The 22,016-nt window shown below is 43.2% G+C and overlaps 1 protein-coding gene across 1 annotated transcript; it reads left to right on the top strand.

The window, feature by feature from the left end:
- Window positions 1-135: 135 nt before the first annotated feature.
- Window positions 136-21,897, top strand: dnaaf11 (dynein axonemal assembly factor 11). The gene is made up of 13 exons (XM_041055800.1): window positions 136-181; window positions 1,092-1,259; window positions 1,474-1,551; window positions 2,036-2,208; window positions 2,549-2,766; window positions 2,840-3,019; window positions 8,164-8,174; window positions 9,385-9,454; window positions 11,081-11,146; window positions 11,700-11,769; window positions 14,184-14,279; window positions 15,202-15,293; window positions 21,702-21,897. The coding sequence occupies exons 1-13, from the start codon at window positions 172-174 to the stop codon at window positions 21,895-21,897; spliced, it is 1,428 nt and encodes a 475-aa protein (XP_040911734.1). The 5' UTR covers window positions 136-171.
- The last annotated feature ends 119 nt before the right edge of the window (window positions 21,898-22,016 follow it).

Raw genomic sequence — 22,016 nt, 5'->3', positions numbered from 1 at the left:
TTCGTCATATTAACAGTCAAGCTAACTTGAAATTCCACGCCAATTCCGTACAGGAATAATCACTGTGTTTGGTTGTTTTCAGTCAGCTTTTACTTCTGTACTGTAGTTTCCCACAGCACCCGAACGCAGCATCTGGTCGGTTTCCACAGCAACGCCTAACAACAGAAGAAGATGGTGTACAGTAAGTTAAAAAAGGACAATAACTCCTTCTAAAACCATAATTGGTCATGTCTCTGCGTGTTTACCGTTAACCAGAGTGAATTATTTTAATATTCTTTACGCTTTTAGCCTGATAGTGTACTGTAGTGTGGTGTAGTTACGACTGTTAGGGATAGTTTCTTCCTATCAGTGAACGACAGGTAATGTACCAGCTAAGCTAACGCTGGTAGGCTAATGTGGTTGTTGTTAGCTATCAGTGACATTCGTAGTACTATCACTGTTACCACTGGTTTAAATCCAGCTAACCTAACCTAAAACCACCTACTGCTGTCAGTCACCATCACACTTAGCAAACTGTAACAAGCTATTAACGCTCCGTACTAACACCAAGATTTTCAAATCTATTCTATAATACACTTTCAGGTACCAAGACAAGATATATATTTAAAACACTTTACAAAAACGTATATAAATAGGATTTTAAAAATGAATAAAAATAACAGTATTGTAACTGTGACATGACTAAACTGCCCAAGATTTAATGAACAATGGTGAATACAAAGATCACAAGCTTCAGTTTATAAAACTGAGAGTTCGAGAAAACCTCAAATTTTCTTGTAGTTTGCACTACGTGGTATAAATTGAATGAAGCTTCTCACTGGGGAGCTTAAGCAAACCATGCTGAAATAGTCTACACCAAGGTCTCTGGGTTTGTCTTTAACAGTATTTCCAAGTGAGCACTGACAGTTAGTCTTTCTTCTTTAGCTCTAAAAGTAATTGCTGTTAACACTAATTATTGTAAATGCCTTATGACTTGTTGTGTAAGGGATCTCCAGGGTGAAATGACAGCGGAGATCGCATACATTAAGTTAAGGAATCTCTTCTAGTCTATAATCAACACAAACTTGGTCCGTGTGTGTTTTGTCGTCCAGTCACAGAGGACATGGTCCGTCGGAGAGCTGAGCACAACGAGTGTCAGCTCTTCTCCTTGGAGGAAGTTTCTCTGCATCAGCAGGACATCGAGAGGATCGAGCACATCGACAGGTGGTGCAGGGACCTGAGGATCCTCTACCTGCAAAACAACCTCATCCCCAGGATAGGTGAGACTGACTGGGGCTCCGCAGAGACACAACTCAGAAAGCACTGATTTGTTGATTTGCATGTCAAAAGATTTCAAGGCAAAATTTATTTGAACAGTGAAAGTTTTTAGATGTCTAGGTTACTGTACAGTAACTTTACTGACAGTTTCCACTGACACACGTTTGTGTCTTGTAATTTCTTTAACATCTTACTTTGTTTTATTTGTTCATGTAGAGAATCTCAGCCGTCTTAAGAAACTGGAGTATTTGAATGTGGCCTTGAACAACATTGAAGTCCTTGAAAACCTAGAAGGTCAGTATGTAAAGGTCAGTAGAGTGTGGTGTTTTGGTGTATTTGGTTCTGCATTGCTAAAGATGGATGTATTTATTTTTTACTGAAATTTAGACGAATAAATCTTCCTTTTATTTTTTAAACTTGATTAATTCAGAGCTCTCTGACTGAGGCTGAAACATTTCAATTTAATGTCCATCACAGCTTACCAGAGCCGGACAAAATATTTCCTGTTTACTTTCTCCAAACACCAGAAACAGAAAACTTCACACCCTGAGAAGGTGGAACAGGAAAATGTTTGATATGATGATGAATGTGATCTATGAATGAAATAAATGAGTAGTTAGTCATTAATTATATAATTTTCTGTTGATTAACCAAATGTTTCTGTTACATACAGTTAACATTACATCACCGTTGAACCAATGATCACAGCAGTTTTCATAATTTGTGCACATCAAACAAATAACCCTGGTATTCGTGTATTGTGCCTCCTCCTCTTCAGGCTGTGAGAGCCTCCAGAAGCTGGACCTGACAGTGAACTTCGTCGGACGTCTGAGCAGCGTGGAGTCTCTGAAACACAACATCCACCTCAGAGAGCTGTTTCTGGTGGGGAACCCCTGCACCAAGTTTGAGGGCTACAGGCAGTATGTGGTGGCCTCTCTGCCCCAACTCAAGGTAACTTTGCTGTAGCTTTCTTCTCCTCAGCCTCTGAGCAGAGCACACCTGGTCACCCTGAGCTCTGGAGGGGGCGAGGCGTTGAGGCTGGTACAATCACTGTCAACTTTACAAACATTTCTGAAAATGCAAATCCAAAGACAGACTCTGAAGATTAGTATAATGTTTCTTTACTCAGTTTGATTTGACTGACAGTGTTTATTTCTCAGTAACTCTGTTTCGGGGCCAGATCAACAACAGTAGTTTGGTCGTGGGTTGAAACTTTAGACATGCAGTAAGAAAGTCTGTATAATTGTGATGCAGATTTAGAGTTTCAGTCCCTGCTGTTCTCTGTCCTCAGTGGCTGGACGGGAAGGAGATCAGCCGGTCAGAGAGGATTCGAGCCTCTCAGGGACTGGAGGAGGTGGAGAGGCGAATCTTGGAGCAGGAGAAGGAATACCTGAGAATGAGAGCCAAGGAGAAAGAGGAGGTGCAGAGGAAGGCAGGAGTGGAGAAAGGAAACAAGGAGAGGAAGCCAGGCTTTGACGGCCGCTGGTACACTGACATCAACAACACGGTGTGAGTACAAAAAAAATTTACATTAAAAAATATTAAAAGTAAAAAATACACTCATAGTTATTTGTAATCCAAGGTTGGAGGAGAATAAGGAGAACCAGGAGGTGGAGGAGAACACAGGCCCAAAGGCGACAAGCTCTGACTTAGATGAAGAGGAACGGGAGAGGGAGTTCTGGTGCACACCGTGTTCATTCACCCCTGAGTCTCGCCTGGAGGCTCACCGGCACCTGGAGGAGAAGAGGAGGGTGAAGGAGAAGTAAGTGACTTTCATCCATTAAGAATGAGGACCATGCAGTATAAAATATGAAAATTCTGTGAATGCACGAAAAGGTCCATTCATTACCTATACACAGAATTCTTAAAAACCCAACTTCCCCAAACAGAAAAGACAAAGTCTTTCCACAGTGGACAAAACAAACAATTTAACATGTCTGTTTAAAACCCAAACTCTACCTGTGTCTGCAAACGTTTGAGCAGGTCACTTATTTAGTTTATTTCTGAAGTGAAAAGAAGTGAATCTCATGACCGTACAAAAATCTGGATTTGCAGTGTGAAAGATTAGAGTTTTGTTGGGTGTGATTCTTTGGCTGCAGTTCATGATTTCAGCCACTGGGTGGCACAATAACATCAGCCATCATCCAGCTGAGGCGGCCACCCACGGTCACTCACGCGTCCGGCACTTGTTTATTTATTTTTCTTAGTTTATGTAACACAAACCTCTGACACAAAGTTGGAAGAATGTTGCTGTCTAAAATATAAGAGCTGTCCACATACTTTTGGCCACGAAGAGTAACATATCTCAGTAGCTCAGTTTAGGCATTAAACCATTTGACTTTGATCCTGACTCTGAAATGTTCTGAGGCTGCAGCTGATTTGGTGAGACATGTGCCGCCTTTTCAACCAATCACCAGGGGAATAGCTCTGTCAGCTGATCAGTCACTTTAATGACCACGCTGCTGACATCGGTCTCATTTGCTTTCAAAATCAGACATAAATATCACGTTTGACGCAACATTTAGCAGGACAGGTGAGGATACATTCACAGGTGCTGTAGTCCCAGGTGAGGAGCTCTCAGACTGATCACTGCAGCGGGAGCTAACTGCTCCGGAAGGGGGCTGAGTCGGTGACGGAGGCTGGAGGAGGTGTGAGCGGGTTCAGAGGGTCAGAGAGGATTTAGTTCTGACGTTTCGTTTATGATAACATTTCGTTTACGATGTCTTATTTCCATGTGGCTGCACAGCTGCAGAGATACATTCATGAAAAACAACAGAAAAATGAGATCATTTAGAAACAGCGTTTTCAGAATCCCTGTTTAGAGCACATCTGAGTCTCCAAATAAACAAATGAAAGAGATCTATCTTTGAATGTTTAAAAGCACAACAGGGAGAGACCCTGGGACTGTAGTTGTCAAGGCCATTGAGGGGAAGTTGTTGTGAACAGTGTGATAAAAACGGTGACGTACATTCGAACTACATAAGCTCGGGACGTGACACTGTGAAGGTTAAAGTGTGCACAGCTGCCTTCCATTCCACACAGACTCACAGGACAGGACAGACACAGGACATGAGGGCAACATAAATGGAACATGAATGCACCTTCCACAGAAGCTGCTTCAGGGCAAAGTTGTTGCTGACGAGTTTGTGTTTTTACGTTGTGGATAAGAGGGTGACTGGACAGTTTGTTGACATGTTAATTCTCCTTAAACACGTTTGGCAGAAGAAGTCAGAGAACATCATCGCTGATGTGACTGACTCAGACGTGAAACTGTGCGTTTTATTTGTGTTTGTTTGAAGTGACAGCAGTTTCGTCCGAGCCGATCAGACAGAAGAGGTTAAGTGTGTGATGATTCTCTTCAACTCCGCGTTAAAATAAAATCCTGTGGATTTTTATATTAACAATGAGTTGGATTAGTTAGATTAGTGGTGAACGTGGTGCAGCATTTAGCAGCTAAAGAGCCAGATGTTTCCCTCAGGAGCTGGTGGAGACCAAACACAGAGCTAAAAGAGAGAATGCTGGAGATGAAGGATCAAGTTGCTCTGAAGCCGTGTCAATCTCTGTGACATTGTTGCTGAAAGTTGGTCAACAAATACATTTCCCTTGCAAATATATGCTGCTATATTCTCCAGAACGGATGAATGAAGCGATAATGTCTCAGAGCTGTGTGTGTGTCAGCTCGTTGTGAAGTTCTTCTTCCCTCTAATGGTAAAAAGAAAAAAATCACTGATGCTTCTTTAAAGATCTGGTCACATCCAACGCCCTCCTGAGCCAATCACATGTCAGGTGTGTCTGCGCACCAATCAGAACGCAGCATGTTTCAGACTGGTCGGTTGTGAGTTATGAAAATTCATTTTCCCGCCACGGAGCTAATCAGTGCTCACCCTTAAGGTGACCCTCTTGCCAGGGTGTTAATTGGGTGTGTGTGTTGGGGTGTGTCTAACACACCGACACTCACACACACTCTGCCTCTCTCTGGCAGTGCAGTGATACCAGTTGGCAGCTGTGTGAGCAGCCACTGGACAGATGAGGCGACCCCGAGACATCTGCCTGCTAATTAGTTAGCAGGCAGCTACACAAAACAAACCTTTAGGATTCACTGGGCATTTGAGTTGTTGTTTCTTTTTTTTTTTCTCATCAATGTTCATCCAAAAAATTCTAGTTGTTAAATGCATTAAAAAGTGAAAGTAAAAGCAGATAGGTGGACAGTGGACAAGCGAAGGTTGAACACATGCTCCGTATCCCTCCATTCAAAGGTTTAGCTGTGACAGGCACCATTTTGTTGTCTTTGATTATAGTTGTGCTCCTTTATTGAGCTGTAAACCTCTCTCAGTCTGACCTCAGCAGTGTGCGTGGAGGAGGATTCCTCTCCGCGCTGAAGGTTTCCTCCTTCTTTGTCTCTAGCTTTGTATCAGTGTCAGTTTGTGGTGTAAGTTTGTTGTTGTTCTGTGGTTTAGTGTCATTTTTATTTTCACTTACTGCGTTCCTGTGTTGTTCCATGATGTGGGCGTCATGAAGCCTTGACTGTAGCCATGATTAAAGAGCATACAAATAAACCTGACATGTAATACATCTCCAGAATAATAATTACACGAAGCCTCCTACACTCATCCAGCTCCTGTGAGACATCAGGGTCGGTCCAGAGCTCAGCTATGTCCAAGGGCACTCTGACAGTGGACGTGGGCTCTGTGATACCAGCATCCCGTCTCCCCTCCACAGGGGGATAAACCATCAGCCCTCTGGTTACTGGGCAGACTGTTCACTTCTGAGGGTCAGTTTGCTGAGGAGAGAGCAGCGTTACATAAACAGAGGTGTATCTGAAAATGCAGCAGCCGCGTGTTAATCCCTGTTTCTATACACATTTTCAATTATCACTTAAAAATGACAAAGAGCAGAAATGCCAGGAAATTAAAAAATATATGGCGAAACGTTTCGGCTTAGGAGGAAAACCTCCCTCTCACTCAGCAGTGTGTGAGCCTACAGAGAATCATCAGCTGAACCTGCAGCTCCACTCGGCTTCACAGAGCTTTATACTGAGTTTGAATCAGTGCATCCCCTGTAAATATGGCTCTTATTCAGCACCCTATTGTAGGACAGAACGGATCAAAGAGTCTGCAGCAGCTGGAAGCAGAATTTATTCTTTTCTGTTGTTATTCTTTTGTTTTCTTCGTACAGCTTTTTTGTAGAGCGAGGTGTGACAGATCGATTTCACTTGTTAATGTTTCTGTCCTAGAAAAAGCTTTTTCATTCCATCCCTCCCTCCCCTCATCCAGCTGACCTCTGGACACAGCGCTGACTCTTCAAGCCACATAGTCACAAATAAAAGAGCCGTGTATGATGAATACTGTACAAGTATCCTGCTGTGTTAGTGCTCTCCCTGCTTCTTAATCTGCTGCCCACGGGAAACTCTTTACTTTAGCCTGAAGGTATCTCTGTTTGTGTCCTGCCTGTGTACATAGTGTTTTTGTGCGATTAGTTTAATCAGCTATCTGTCGTCTGCTGCTGGAGATGGATCCCTGCACTCAGCAGAGCGATGTGCCATTTGTAAAGTTTCATTTATCACGTGAGTTGCACATGGCGTCTTTTTTATGTTTAGGAATCTCAGAGATATGTGCGACCTGTCTGTGAATCCCTGTGTGGGAGCTTTGTAGTGAACATGCACAGGAAATGCTTCATTCAACCTCCTTTATTTGTAATTCAGCAGGAGTCTGTACTGGGAATGAAACGGCAGAAACAGCTCACTAAGATCCACAGTGAAAGCCCTTTCTATTGATAAGAAGTCAGGTTACACCCATGGATACACTTGATTTGAAGCAACACGGTTTGATGGCTGAGACGCCAACTGGTGACAGTCTTCTTGCTAATCCATATTACAACAACACCCAGGGCCCGCGTGCTGTCCAAGCAGAAAATCAGGGTGAAATGGTGTTGCCGTTTTTATCGTTTCCCTGCGCGCGGCTGTCAGAGCGCGCTGACTTGATGCATGCAGTCGAGCCGTCACCGGATTGTCAGGAAAGATGAATTTCCTGCTCCTGAGGTGGATTCTGCGATAAGGTCAGCCAGGAGATGGGTCTGTGTTTAATGGCTGCTCTGTTCCTCCGAGAGGAAGGATAACACCAGAAGAACAGCAGCTCCAGCCTGCAGTCTGTAGGACTGAGCCTAAACCCCGTCAAGCTTTAAGGCCGAGGAGGACTGACGGGCTGATCAATGGATATCTGCATCACAGGAGATAAGTTGTGCTGTGTTGTTGAATGTTGATGTGAGAAGGTTTAAATGAAGCAGACACTTTATAAAGTGACACCAGCTGTTTAAACATGATTGATAACTCATCGATCCAAATTCTGAAATATTTCCTTGTATGGTCGAAAAGTTGCAGCAGAGATTAACAACAAAATAAAAAGCTTACATCATGTTCAGGGTACTTTCACCGTCACTGTTCTGTGTTTTGATTCAGTGGCTGCAGGTCACAACTCAGCCGGCCGCGGCTCAGGGTCCAGATTAAAGTCAAGAAACCCAAAGATGTTCAGTTTCCATTGATAGCAGCAAGTTCTCACAACCGAGAAGCTGGAACCATAAAATACTTACCGCAGTACATCACCATAATACACCGCCAAACAGAAGGTGATCTGCGGCCTGAAACTCCTCTGGACTCGTCTGTAGTTCTGCAGCACATGAAGACTTGTCCCTCTCTGCAGACCTAAATGTGAACATGGCTAACTGAAAGCTGTCTGAACACATCATCCTCACCTCTGGACTCCACAGAAACCAGCAGTGGAGCTGTCACTGCCGATGTCTCCATGACTCAGCAGTTTGATAGATGCCCCATCACACCCCGTTCAAAAAAAAGCAGGATTTTACACTGTGACCTTGGCAGGTCAGCTGTACACGGCACAGGATGAGATGGAGGCAGAAGAAAAGCTGCAGTTTGAACTGGGAGGCAGAGTGATGGACATTCTGCTTTCAGTCTGATCTTTTGAAGTGGATACTTGCCCTCGGTCTCACCCCGATTCATCCCCAATACACACAGTAAGCCTGACTGTGTGCACGAGTATCACACACTGAGACCACAGCGGGGACACGTATTGAGCTGGACTTCCTGCACTGAATGAATACGTGTGTCATTACACCCACAGCGTCGATAGAGAAATTAGAAAGAAGACGTTACGATGGTGGTCCTGCTTCCCCCTCACTGACTGACTCTAACATGGGTGACCACACTGGTAATGGGGTGTTAGTGCCTCGGCTAACCACTCGGCTCCACAGCACCACTTAAACTCATTACAGGTCTCTGTACAGTCCACCACGCTAATAAAAACACGAACTTAACGTCCTTAGGTTCAGCAGAGTGAAGGCTCTTTGAACACGCCGTCACACTCGTCCTCTCTGTGGCTGATGTACGGCTGCAGAGGCTGTGATGGCTGACCCTCCACAGAGTGCTGAGCGCTCGCTGGCCTCCATCTGCTGCTCTGTGGGCTTAATGGATGGATGTACGTGCAGTGTGTGTTCCCCTGCCCGTGCTTGTGTCACGGTTGCTTCATGCGGCTCATGGAGTGACTGTGCAGTAGATGGTAATGAGAATACAGAAAACCATTTGCCTCAGAGGTGGAGGTCTGTAGGAAAACGCTCTGAGTGACTTTAGTTTAAAAGTACACAAAGTACATTCAGTTTCAGCGAAGGGTTCCCAACAGAGGGACTTACCCCAAACTCAGCAGAGGCGACATTAACTCAGAAACTGCTTCAGTCCACGTTTATTTTCCTTGTTACTCATTTACAACTTGGATGTTTTTAAAATGCTTGTTTGAAAATTCAGTTAGTTAGAAATGTGAAAGCTGCTGTGGAGGTGAGTTTCCCTGCATGTGGTTTCACCTGGTGAGTGTTTGTCCCACAGTAACTCAGTTACCTGCTGCCTCTGTCTCTGTGGATACTCCTGGAGGGAGAGATGGTTCTCTCCTTCACCCCACAGGCCCCATAACTCTGCTACTGTCATGTGTCAGACGGCTGCACACACACACACACACACACACACACACACACACACACACACACACACACACACACACACACACACACACACACACACACTCCTCCTCTCCTCTCACACTGTGCTGTTTTCCTGCAGGGGGACAGAGAAGAAACCAAAGACCTCGAGGACGCTGATCACTGCTGATGGACGAGTCATGAACGCCAACGAGCCCAAGTATGAACCAAGACATGTTTTCTACCAAAGACAGTGTTTCCATTTTAAAGTAGTCGGGCTGGATTGCCAGACATAGTTGGTGAGAATAGGTTTTGGTTTCAGGTGTCAAACCTGGCAACCTCACTGTGACAGCAAGATTTCAGGAAAAGACGGTGGTCACCTGTCGTTTCTTAGCACATAACAAACTGTGGCTGTTTTACATTTGAATAAATAAGATACAGTTTGTTTAGTAGTGAGCTTCACAGGTGTTGGTGGAAGTACCGGGCCACCTGTTTCACCCTACATCCAGTCTCTGTGCTGAGCTACGTCACATCCCGACCCAAAGCTTTTGTATTTCAGACACAGACATGAGATTTATCTTCTCGTGTCTCTGGAAAAAAGCGGATAACGTGTCGCACAAATTCCTTTAACTCCACGTGTTTTGAATAATTCAGGTTAAATTCTGCATTTGTTAAAGAAAATTACATATTAAAGCACAAGAAAATAATACAAATCAGTGTCCTACAAAGAGACAGCTGCACCAATAGCTCCACAGCCAGGACTGGTAGCGTGTGGGACTAAGCCTTTTGTTAGATAAGCCCAGGAGGATTTCATTTTCAGAGTCATTAAGCCGGCAAATAAATTTAAACATGAGATTTCTTAGATGAGTTTGTGAAGTGTTGACTGCAACATTTCTCTGTGAGGGAGACGGTGAGACGGTCCATTCCTCTCAGCTACAGCAGCAAACGCAGCAGAAACAAACATGATTGGTTCTAGTTTTGTTCAGCCCGAGCAACAAAACACATCCAATCAACTACTTCAGTTTGATTTTGAAAAAAAAAAAAAAAAAGAGAACAGGGCACAGGCTTGGTCTTTCAGTTTCCACTCACAGTCCTTCATATCTGAGACCCTCGATTACCTCGTTCTGCTCCTGGTCAAAGCTCTCGGACAGACGGTGAAAAGCTCCCGGGTGCTGCGTGATTGCTTTATTAGCAGCCCTCAGTTTTTGATCTGTGGTGCTGGATTGGCTCTCCTGCCATCAGAGAGCTACAGCAGCGTGTTGGCGGGGGCAACCTGATAGCTGCGGGCCACCCTGGGCTCCCTCCATTAGCCAGAGGTTTATAACTACAGCAGGGCCACGGGGGTCGAGGCCTTAAAACACGTCTGATTTCATTTGCAATCTGAGCTGAGGACACACTCAGGACAGGAATGAATCCTTTATGTGATATATCACATTCCATCAGCAGGGAGACAGGACAGTATGCTTCACTGCAGCCTGGGTGATAACAGTCAAAACATATCAGTAATGTTAACATTTACTGTCTGTTTACGGACGGCTTGTTCTGTAGATCAGTGCTACTCTAACACAATACTTATACGTAAAGGTATAAACTTTTACACAGACTGTCAGCTGCCAGCTCCAGAATCAGCCGTTAGATCAGTGGATTCTCAGTGGGAGTTTTCTGAAAAGAAGGTGGAATGGAAGTGGAAGCACTGGAGACAGTTGAGTGTCTGCTCTGTGAGCGGGTAGTGTGTGAGCACTGAGAGCGGTTCTCTGTTAATTCTGCTGAAGTATTTGAGACACGTGTTGCTCCGTTGGACCAGTGTTGTCTCTAATGCCTGAGTTCTTCCTCTCCATATTCACAGGTTGGATTTCTCTCTAACTGAAGATGAAGAAAACAACACCATAGTCTTAGACGTGGCCGTGTACAGGTAGGAACGATGAGCACAAACTCTCAACAGCTAAATATGCAGAAATATAACTTTAATAGATATTTATAATATTATAAATGAGAACAAGCAACCAAGCTGTATGTTATACATTCCTGCTTATATTTGGCCTCTTTAATTTAATGCTGCATTACAGTCACAAGCCCAAGTTTATTTGAATAATTTAATTGTTTAATAATTTAAAATGTAAAGCCCCTGTGGAGATACAGGCTCACTAATTCAGTGGCTCCTTCAGCCGTCCTCATGTCAAATGTACCTACTTGCTGTACATACGTTTGTCCTGGTTTTTTATTTTTGTTTTCCTTTTTGCGTGTTTGTTGTTTGCACAGTGACATCTGTTGAGAAGCAGGGTCAAATTCCCTCTGACTCATTAACTTGACTCTGATACTGAAATATAAACTTGCTGTAGCCTCATCAAATCGAAGTGATCTGAGTGATCCTGAGGATTATCCAGGACGAAAACGACTGATGCATATGGACGGCAGACTGTCTTTATATAAACTGAACTTGGACCTCCACCTCACTCCCCCCACAGACACATGGACACCTCCCTGATAGACATAGATGTTCAGCCAACATACGCCAGAGTGAGCGTCAAAGGAAAGGTAACACCTGAACACACCTGTGTTTTGGCTGCACACTCTGAACTTTCAACAAATGTATTCATTCAGGATTTTTAAAGGGCAGCTGCAGTGATTTAGAAACTCTTCTTTAATCTTTGTTGACTATTTAAATGTAAAGATCAGACTGTTGCTCAGCAGCTCTGTCCATCATACAGATGTTTACAGTAAGTTTGTCAGATGTTCTCAGAGCTGCGGGCTCGGTTTCATTCCCCACACGTTCACACTGGAAGCTGTCCAGTTTAACCACAGACTGCTACTGTCAGCTGGGGAAGGTCCTTGCTCAAGGGCACTGCGACAGTAGTTGGCAAGGAAACATTTCTTACTCATGTTTCCAGACTTTTTGGGGATTCAAACCTGTGAGCTTTGAGCCTACAGCAGCAATATGAATGGGTTATTGTTAATGTATTTGCTGATGTTAGGTGACCTTTGAACTCTTACTGTGTCAGAGTTTGCGTGATGTTTGCATCACTCCAGGGTTTTGTTGGTTTCTGCAGAAACACTCACACGCAGTATAGCTGGTACAGCTCTGGTTTCTCACTGAGGAGTTGATGCAGCTGACAGGTTAAAGATCTTTCCTTCCGGACTGCAGGCGGCAGCATCAGCAGGCGCTCAGCCAGACCCACTGCAGGCGCACAGCCCAGTGTTAGCATTACACTCAGCGAGCTGCAGTTATTACCAGCTGTTATATACTCAACAATCAACTCACCTGTCCTGATCGCTGAGAACAATTTGTTAAAGATTAGAGAAAAATGAACTCCATGGCTGAAAGAAACCGGTGTTGACTGTTGGAAGGATGTGAACAGCATCTGTGGCGTTGATGTTACTAGTTTTTTATGCCCAACTGTCGGTCTAAACCACCTCTTTAGGAGGATTTGCACTGATGGGACAGTGTCTCGTGCACCAACATTGCGTCACAGTGTGTGTGGAGTGTGTTTCACAACTTCCCAGAAACTTCCCAGAAAGTTCTTGTTGTTGTTTTTCCCCAGTGTCCCACCTTTTTCCTCTTGTCTCCTCAGCAGTGTGAAACCAAACTGCTTTGAATTTTTTTGCTTAAGTTAAAACATCGTCACCTCAGTTTGCTCAGTTTGTGCTGCTGATTACAAACTACTGTGAATTCATGAGGATGATGCCTGCTGCTGGGTTGGGAGCAGAAGGAAGTTTGAAGGATGAAGAGTCAGATTTAGATCAAATAAAAGGCTGTCAGAAGCTGCTGAATCACCAAACCTGGTTCTGCCTCTGACATTCTGAAACATTTATGGAGAGAGTTTATTCCACCTGCTGCTGAGTTATTTCCCGGCAGTGAACTTTTACTTTTTTCCCAGAACGGCAGCTGTCCAGGGAAGGACACTCACTCCCACAGTGTGGATGTTCAGAATAAAATACAACCTGCAATCAGCTGAGTTTCCTGCCAAACGTGGAAGATTCAGTGTCAGCAGAAGCTGAGCAGTATTTATCCTGTGTCAGGTGTTCGTTTCCAACCCTGCATAAGATCAGCTGAAGTCTTACTGTGGTTTATTGTGAAGGGACGCTCAGTTCTGCATGTCATCATAACCACAGAGGTTACAGGTGCCCAGTCCGTATTTCCCTCCGCAGCACAGAGGATTTTAATCTCCCACACACAGACCACAGCAACCTTTAAGCCTGATTAAACAGCTGTTTGGCCACACATAAATCCAAGAGGTGTCATTCTTTTTTTTTGTTCCTGTCCCTGTTTTTACCCTCCAGCCTACAAATTATAAATACACATCCCCACAAGTTTGGATTCTTCAGCCCTCGATGCCAGAATCGTGAATGTCCTGGCTCTGCTTCAAGCTGTTAGCGTATTTATGGATGGCTGTTTTATGGCAGGGGTCAGCCTGATTGGACAGGGGCTGATTTACGCAGTGATACATCAACTCAGGCCTTTAAAGTTCCTTCTTAATATGAACTCATTTAGAGTAGCAGAGGGAATTGAGCGGAGGAGTCATCTGTGAGCTGTGTATATCACATCAGCCACGTCTGACAGCTGCAGGGCTTGCTGAGGAGTCAGAGGACAGCTCGAGTTTTGGAGTTTTCCCTCCTCTCTGCCTGCTGTCAGCGCGGTTTCCCCAAAAATATCCCCTCAGTATCAAATAAGCGTAAATTGAAAAATGAAGTCTAATTTTATGCCCATTTTCTGGGCGAAAAAATGTCCACCCACATGGACCATTTTGGTTTTCATAGGATTTCGTTCCAGTGATTGATTGCCACTATTCTCAGCCGGAGCTATTCTGGTCACTCTCACAAGTCTTTTCTGGAAAGTGTACCTATAAAAAGACCCACTAATGATTAAAGTCATTTGACACACTGGGACAGCGTCAGTGCCAGATCAGCGCATTAATCTCGCTAATTAAAGTCGTGAATAATTTACTCTGCAGATATTTCAGATGGTGCTGCCTGCTGAAGTGAAGCCCGACAGCTCCACAGCTCAGAGGTCCCAAACCACGGGACACCTGGTCCTCACCATGCCAAGGGTACGTACAGTTACACATCAAATCAAACACGAATATTCCTGAGCCGGGTACGAGGGAGTAACAGAAAACTTTAACAGGCTGGTGTTTGTGTCCAGAGTACAGCACATGTCAAACTCTCAGGAGCCAAAGTATTTTTTTCTTTTTGCAAATTCTTTTTTTTTTAGGTTTTAGGTGATTTTTGCTCACTTTACTCACTTTTTGCTTTTTTACAAATAAAAAAGAACTTTTAGCCACTAGCAACATTGCTCTAGACCCTTGGGTCCATTCCTAAATATCTTAAACAGCTTTTAGTTTTACTGTCATGCTGTGTGCTGCAGACGGAGGATGCATACCTCTCACTCTAGCAATCCCTTGACTTCTTGTCCCTGTTGCTTATGATGCCAACCGTCAGCCACGGCCTTCATTTCCTGCTGTCCTTCTGCCTGTTTGCTGAGTCGCTTTCATGTGCTTGGCTCATTGTATTCTAACACGTACTGTATTTATCCAGGAAAAGGTTTTGCTGTGCGCTCTGAAAACTGCTGTTTCGGGTGTTTTGTCTGGGAATTTGCTTCCTGTAGGTGGCGACGACAGAGAAGAAATAAAATCATATGATGAAACATGATCCAACACCTAAGAATATCTTTTAAAGGAAAACTGAGGAAATTCTGTTGATTCTGTTAAATGCTGACTTTACTGTTGATGTTTCAGGCTGTGATTGTTTTGCTCCTCTCAGTGAGGATCAGACATGTTGCTCTCTGAGGTTTATTGAAGAAACTCTTTATAGTCCCTATAAAAAGGCACAGGTGCTGATACTGCAGTGTCAGAGCTGCCACTGTTAATCCTCCATATGGCCTCTGATGCATCCTGTACCACAGCACCAGTAAACGTGTATGAGTAAACATGAGTAAACATCTTGTTTACCTCCCTCTGATGTGTCTTTTAGGCTGAAGGTGAAATCAAAGTGACAAAGACCGTCCCACGTCCACCCGTAGCGTGTCAGAACAGACGCCGCAGCTCGCCCCACAACAATAAAAGGTAAAGATTTTCATTACACCCACTGCAGCTATAAAGCTGATAATACAGGCTTCCTTATAACGTGTGCGCAGGAAGGAATATTAGCATGTTTGCTTCATAAGCACTCATCCCCTGCTTCTGAATCTCAATCCCCAAAAAAAGACTTTTTAAAATATTTTTAATTCATTTTACTAACAACTGTGTAAGATGATTTTTTTTTTAATTTATCAAGTGTTGGCCTCCGTTGACTGTGGTGTTAGTCTTTGTTTGGCCTCGAGTTTAAGACGCACATATTCAAATGCCTCTGGCTTATCAGGTCCCTGTTGTCCTAATTACACATGCCTGTTGTATATTAAACGCTCGGCATGATGCGTTTTATCAGCCGCGTTGATGACAGCGCTCTCCCTGCTAATGACAGTGTACTGGCCACAGATAACCTTGACCGGAGCTGCAGCTTTATACTCACTACAGTAAAATACTCAGCCGAACACAGCCTCTGCACCACTGCTCAGATTTAGCTTCAGGCGTTCAGGTTCAAACCACCAGAGCAGCTGCTGTTATCTGACATTTTTGTTGGATGAGGGTTCATCTCTATTTCTGAATGTGACCCGCATCCTGTACTGATATCAACAGATTGTGATGGGGAAAAGAAGCATTGCAACCAAAAAATAAACTGTTTTTTTTTTTTTTGTCTCTTGTGAGACTTTCAGAGAGATTCACTTCAGCCAAATGCCTGCTCTATAGTGGCTCGGAAATTCACTTCATGTCCATGTCTTAAACTTACAGTGATAGTTTCTGTCAAAAAATGGGAAATGGTGGTTGAAGTTCTGGGCAAAGCTAGTAATTTGGCAGATGGCTATTTCTAGTATAAGCTTGTTTCAGATAAAGGCCCTGGGCTTATGGTATGTGTTATTTATAATAAATGACCTAAATCATTCAAAAATCGTCCACAACTCAAGCGTCTTTAACTCTAAAATCTGTCGAGCAGAGCCCTCAGCTTGCACTTCGAACATGTGAAACTGTCCAAATGAACACATATACTGTGGGACATATTGTCCCACCTGTTTTTTAAGATGTTATGACTCAACACCAACGTAAATTATCTTCAGAACCTCGGCCTCTGTGGAGCCGACTGCACCACGGTGGCTGGCTCAGTGAGGGTTAGTTTGGTTAGCTCAGAGCAGCTTCACCTCTTAAAGACCACATTAGTCCGCAGTGCTGTGTGACTGAGCTCTGTTTCTTCTCCTCGCCTGGAGGTGCGCTCGTCGTCGCACTGTCATCATTAGCATTTTATGACTGGGAGCCGCTCCTTGTCCTTCAGCTGGCCCCATCCAACACAGTAAAGATCCCCGGTGCAATCCTGCACCCTCAAATTAAACATTCAATAAAATGCTAAGCTGTTCCTGCACCACAGCAAGGTGACAGGTGAGCAGTGCTGCCGGCTGCTGACTTATGGCATCATTTGGACATGATTAGGGGCGACCTTTAACCCCAGGCTTACCCACAGATTCTATATTCAGCCTCTGGCGTGGATGGAAGTGCATCTGAAGGCCATGGTTGGGTTTGAAATGTATCTGCTTGATGGCAGAAGGAAGGGCGATGTGTGAACTGTATCATGAGATGGAATATCAAATGTTATCTGAAACTCACAGCCCGTGTCACCTGTGATGATGTCCCCAGTGGCTTTGAAAGGTCAGAGGTCAGGGTCAGCAACATCTGTGTTATCACACTAAGGTCAGTGGAATTATATTTTCTGCGGTGGTCTTATCCGGAGTGACTGAGCAGCTTGAGGTTCAAAAGCTTAAGAACTTGGTCTGCACAAAAACTATTTTCATTATGATTAATCTGATGGTTATTTTTCCAATTAAGAAATTAATCAATTATCCATTAAGTTTAGATAATGAAAAATATCCTTAGAAGTTCCCAGAGCCCAAAGGTGGCATCATCTGGTGTCCTGTTTTACACTGAGGAGATTCAATTTACAAAACAAAGACTCAGAGAAGCAGCAGATCCTGAGAGACGAGTGTTAGGAAATGATTGGCAATCAATTATCTGTTGATCAAACTGAGCCGATCTATTAATCGACTAATCATGTCACAACTTTTCAAAACAAGCAGGAAATTAGAGACAGAAATGTTTCAACACTTAATCAGTAGCTGGCCATTAATTTTGTACACTCTCTGACTGTTTGTTTTTATTAATATCACTGGCTTCTCAGATTTAACGTCCTTCACCCTCTGCAGCTCAGTCATAATAATTCACCAGTCTACTCGTAATAAACTGACCCAGCCATCGTGTCCCTAAGGACTGATTTGATTAGCATTGTTTACTAAAGGATAGATGCTGTGTTCACCGTCCAGCCCCTGACCCCCCTCTTCCTCCTCCTCCTCCTCCTCCTCCTCCTCCTGACCTCTGCATCAGCTGGGCTGCAATCTTTACAACAAATGACTTTATCAATATTGCACCATCCGCAGTTATAAGTCTGCAGCTCCCTCATTATAACATGTTCTCTGTCTGATAATAAGGTGTGAACGGCAGAGACTCTGCTCCTCTGATGGTTCACAGACCTCATTACCTGTGAGGTATAATGACCAGCGGGCCTTTGCCTTAGGTGACCTATTACAGGGAGCCATTCTGGACTTCCTAACCAGGGAAGGCATTAGTAGAGGAGCCCTGGACTAATGACTCCATCCATCTCACATAGGGAAGTGCTGACGATTAGGTTTACCTGCCTGTTTCCAAGATGAGTGTTGGAACTAAACTTAAACCAGCCCCCAAGATGTCGTAAATCTTTAACCCCGCCTCCCCCCCCAGTCCACACCCCAGCTCCTTATCAGTGACATATTGTAGATTAATTTAGCTTCCTTAATATTAAAGTCAGTTAAAGGACAAAAGGACCTCTGTGAACCTCAAACTATCACGTGATGAATAAGAAAACGGAAGGCTCAGCCTCAGCCTCAGCCTCAGCCTCAGCCTCAGCCTCTCAGCCTTTAACTGATAAACCTGCTCAGTGGTGGGTAATGGATTAGTGGCGTTTGATAGCCAGTTCTGTTTTGGATAAAAGACAACTGCCATTATTATTATATCACGATTGTAGAAGCTTTATTCTGCCTTTTATTCATTTAAGTTTAAACATCTGTCTTTTCCACCAACAAAAGCTCAGATGTCAGCGATAAAGTTTCAGTTATGTGATTTTAAACTTTGTTAGGGCCTAATTTCATTACTAATGTGAACATTGAACCTGAATGGATTCATCTGGATTCAATGAGCAGATTCAGTACTGACACTGATTCAGTCCATTGAACCTTGACCCTAAAGACAGGAAGCACATACTGGGATTGCAGAGGTGCCAGTTTACACCAGTTTAAACAGTATTTTTTCTCTGTGTGGGGGCGACTGCTGAACAGGAAGGAGTTCAGCACCATGGCAGCAAACTCTCGTGTCTCCTTCAGGCCCATGTGTATGAATTATGCTGCATAAATAAACTGTGCCTTATCTTAATGTGAGCAGACCTGTGACACCACATCTCTCCCACTGCAAACCTAATCCTCTGTGGATCGGTGGCTCCAGACTGTCGACAGATTACAACTCAGTTACGTCCCCATCACTGAGCTGAGAGCGATAATCCTGCAGGAGCTTCGTCATGACAGACACTTCTTCACAGGTGTCTGTCTGCGGATATGAGACCTGCACTTAGATCAGCACTGAGTTTGCTCTCTCTCTGGGATTGTTGCTGCTGTCCTTTCACAGACTGACAGAGCAAACACAGCTGAAATAATTAAAACCTGTATTCTCCAATATTTTAGGCGCAGTATGTTTAAATTAAACCACCTTCAGGTCAGCTAAACAGATGAATGATGTGCCCGTCAGTATGTACTGGTCAATAAAATAATTCCTGATTTTACAGATCAGTCATTATTATTAATTACATAATACACAAATACATAATTATTTCTTAGGAAGTGTCCAGAAAAGTGCAGTGTAATCTGGTTCTGTGTGTGATGAACATAGAGACAAAGTTCTGAGAAAGTTATTCTCTGTTTTGTGAATCTTTAAGATGAAACTCCAATTCCAACTTCCCTGTATATCATTCTGAGTTTCCTCACAAACAAGACATCTGACCACGATCTAGGAAAATGTGATAGATGTGTTTTTTTTTGGCATTTTATAGACCAAATGAAAATTGATTAATCAAGAAAATAATCATCAGATTAATTGATAATGAAATTAGATGCAGCTCTAGCAGGAAAAAAAAACTGCTTCAACTTTTAATAATATAATTTACCATCTACAAAAGCTATAAAATTCAAATGATTCCAACTTTTTTGGAGCCTTCCTTCTCCGTGTGTGGGTGTTGTTGGGGAAACAGTTTTTTCTCTGGTACAAGCTGCGGTAGCCGTTAAAATGCTGTTTGGCCACCGTATCACATTTATTAAACATTCATTCCAAAAGTAGGCTTGCTTCCTTCTCTCAGCAGGAAAAGGCTCTAAATTACTCTCCCACTTTCTCTGCTCGAGCTGGTGATTTTCCTGCTGCAGAGTGAACTCACTGCATCGGAGTACCTCAGAGCTCACCGTGCAGAATATGTCCTCTCAGTAAACAAGTGGCAGAATGCACAGAGTAATGAGGTGGCTGCTCCTCCTGTGTCCTGCTGCTCTGCAGGTCATTCACTTTGAATTTCCACACTTTCATTAATATTGTCTCATCTTTGGCGTCCACTTGACAAACTGATACTACACAACAAATATTAAAGGAGGCGTAATGGGCAGTAAGATTGTTCCTGTGTAAAGGTTAAAGGTCAAGGTGTGTTTGTACAGTAATGAATTAACTAATTAAAATAATTTATGTACTTTTAATTCCATTTTTTCGTACAGTTTGAAGTGATTAAGTAAAGGTCACATGTCAGATGCAGTTCTAAACAGAAAGTTGAAAATAAAAATTTCAGTTAACAAACCTTTGCCTTATAAAGTATTTTAGTTTCATTTATCCTGGAAACTAATTAAAAATCCCGTTCACGCCACAGGTCGCTCACAGCTTTCACTGCCCCCCCTTCAGGTCAGACTCTGATTCTGCATCAGAAAACAGATGAAAACCAGTTGTTGAAGAGGTTTTTTCACCAATGCTCTGAAGTCAGTTTAATGCTGTTGTTGCACCATTATGTTCCATTATTAGATAATAAGTTTCTCAGGAGAGTTCGGTCCTTTAAATAAACATGGAGGAACAGCAACACACTTCTGTGTTTGTACATTCAAATGCAAATTATTTCCATTCCACCAACAGAGAGCTGCGAGCTCCAGGCGCTGCCTTGTTCTGCTTCCTGCTCTATAATTAATCTGTTTGGTTTATTTAATTAGAGTAAACAATTTAAACTGTCAGGACTCTGAATACACTTAAAGATAATTCATGATTCTGGTTATTATCTCAGAACTTTTCCACCTTGTCTCCTTTTCAGAAATGACTTGCTTGTTTCTGTGTTATTGGTTCAGCAGCAGCAGTAACTAGTTTTCTGTCACATGTTTATTGTTGAAATAAAAGCAGCTGTAGAAGAACTACAAGAAATATGGTCCACAGCTGGCAAAATGATCATTTAAATCAGGACGTGTCTGATCAGTGGATTAGTAAACAAGATTTTTTTATCTCATCAGACATTTGATATTAAATTTCGGTGCTTGACAGCCTCCAATGCTCGGTGCTGTGGACGCTTTTCGTTCAGTACCAAAGTATTTGATGCAGCTCCAAGTGACATTTTCCTCTGATCTTGTCAAAATTTTAACATGAAACGAAATCACACATCCACATCTGCATCTTTCTGATCTGATCATCAAATATTGATGACATCAGAATTTATCTCTGTTAAATCCAGAAAGAATTTATGTCCTTCCCAGATATTAAACTAAAATGAAATATGCTGCGTGGTAATGTGTTATTTCATGTCTCTGCTGGAGCCTGATGTCCGTAGGTATGAGGCTTTATGTAATATAACACATAAAGTGGAATGCACATATGCACAGACATATTTACAGTCCTGCGCTGTGCCTTTGTACCATATATCACACCGTGTATATATCAGGTCCTTTATTGACCTTGTGTGGTCACATTAAATCTGGAAACTTTGACATCTCTGCACCAACATTAGCAAACGACAACAGATTTATTGCAGGAATCCTGGCTGGGTATCTGTTAACCCTTTCACACTCAGCCTTGGTGTCATCTGATTAAATCAGAGGAGATGAATTATAAACAGAGTAAATATTCCTGTGGGGAAATGTGGTTCAATATTCTATTTTGAAGTGTTGCAAACAGTTTTTAGTTTGTAAACCAAAGCTACTTATTTGCCGGCAGGTGTCTGTTTGCATCACATACTGAGATGTCAGAATAAGATGTTACTTCCTCTGACTTCTTCCTTTCCCTGATGTTTTCATCCTACAGAAGAAATAATGTTCCTGAGCGGCTGGAGGTGGATCCCAGCCAGCACAAGGCTCTCGACCTCGCCAACATCGTACCACGCCACAGCACCACAGAAGGTCCGCTGGAAACGTCCAGGATGGCTCCACCTGCCACCTCAGGCCACAGCAGCTTCTCTGAAGGGTTTGTGGACGACCCCGATGTCCCCCCACTCATATAAGACATGGAAGCATCAGTTATCTAGTCCTTGTTTCAGAGGAAACAGTGGGTTGGACCTTTACTTAACTTTGTGTTTCCTGTCACAGTTTACTAACAGAGTCGATAAACCTACAAGCCACT

The sequence above is a fragment of the Toxotes jaculatrix genome, chromosome 14 (assembly GCF_017976425.1).
Source record: "Toxotes jaculatrix isolate fToxJac2 chromosome 14, fToxJac2.pri, whole genome shotgun sequence".
Classification (NCBI taxonomy): Eukaryota; Metazoa; Chordata; class Actinopteri; family Toxotidae; genus Toxotes; species Toxotes jaculatrix.
The sequence above is the reverse complement of the archived record's forward strand: the minus strand, read 5'-3'. Positions and strand labels throughout refer to the sequence as shown.

Excerpts from the sequence above, each read along its gene's own strand:
- dnaaf11 (XM_041055800.1), top strand. Across the intron at positions 2,767-2,839 it reads ACTGACATCAACAACACGGT|GTTGGAGGAGAATAAGGAGA; the intron begins GTGAGTACAAAA and ends TTGTAATCCAAG. Across the intron at positions 9,455-11,080 it reads ATGAACGCCAACGAGCCCAA|GTTGGATTTCTCTCTAACTG; the intron begins GTATGAACCAAG and ends CCATATTCACAG.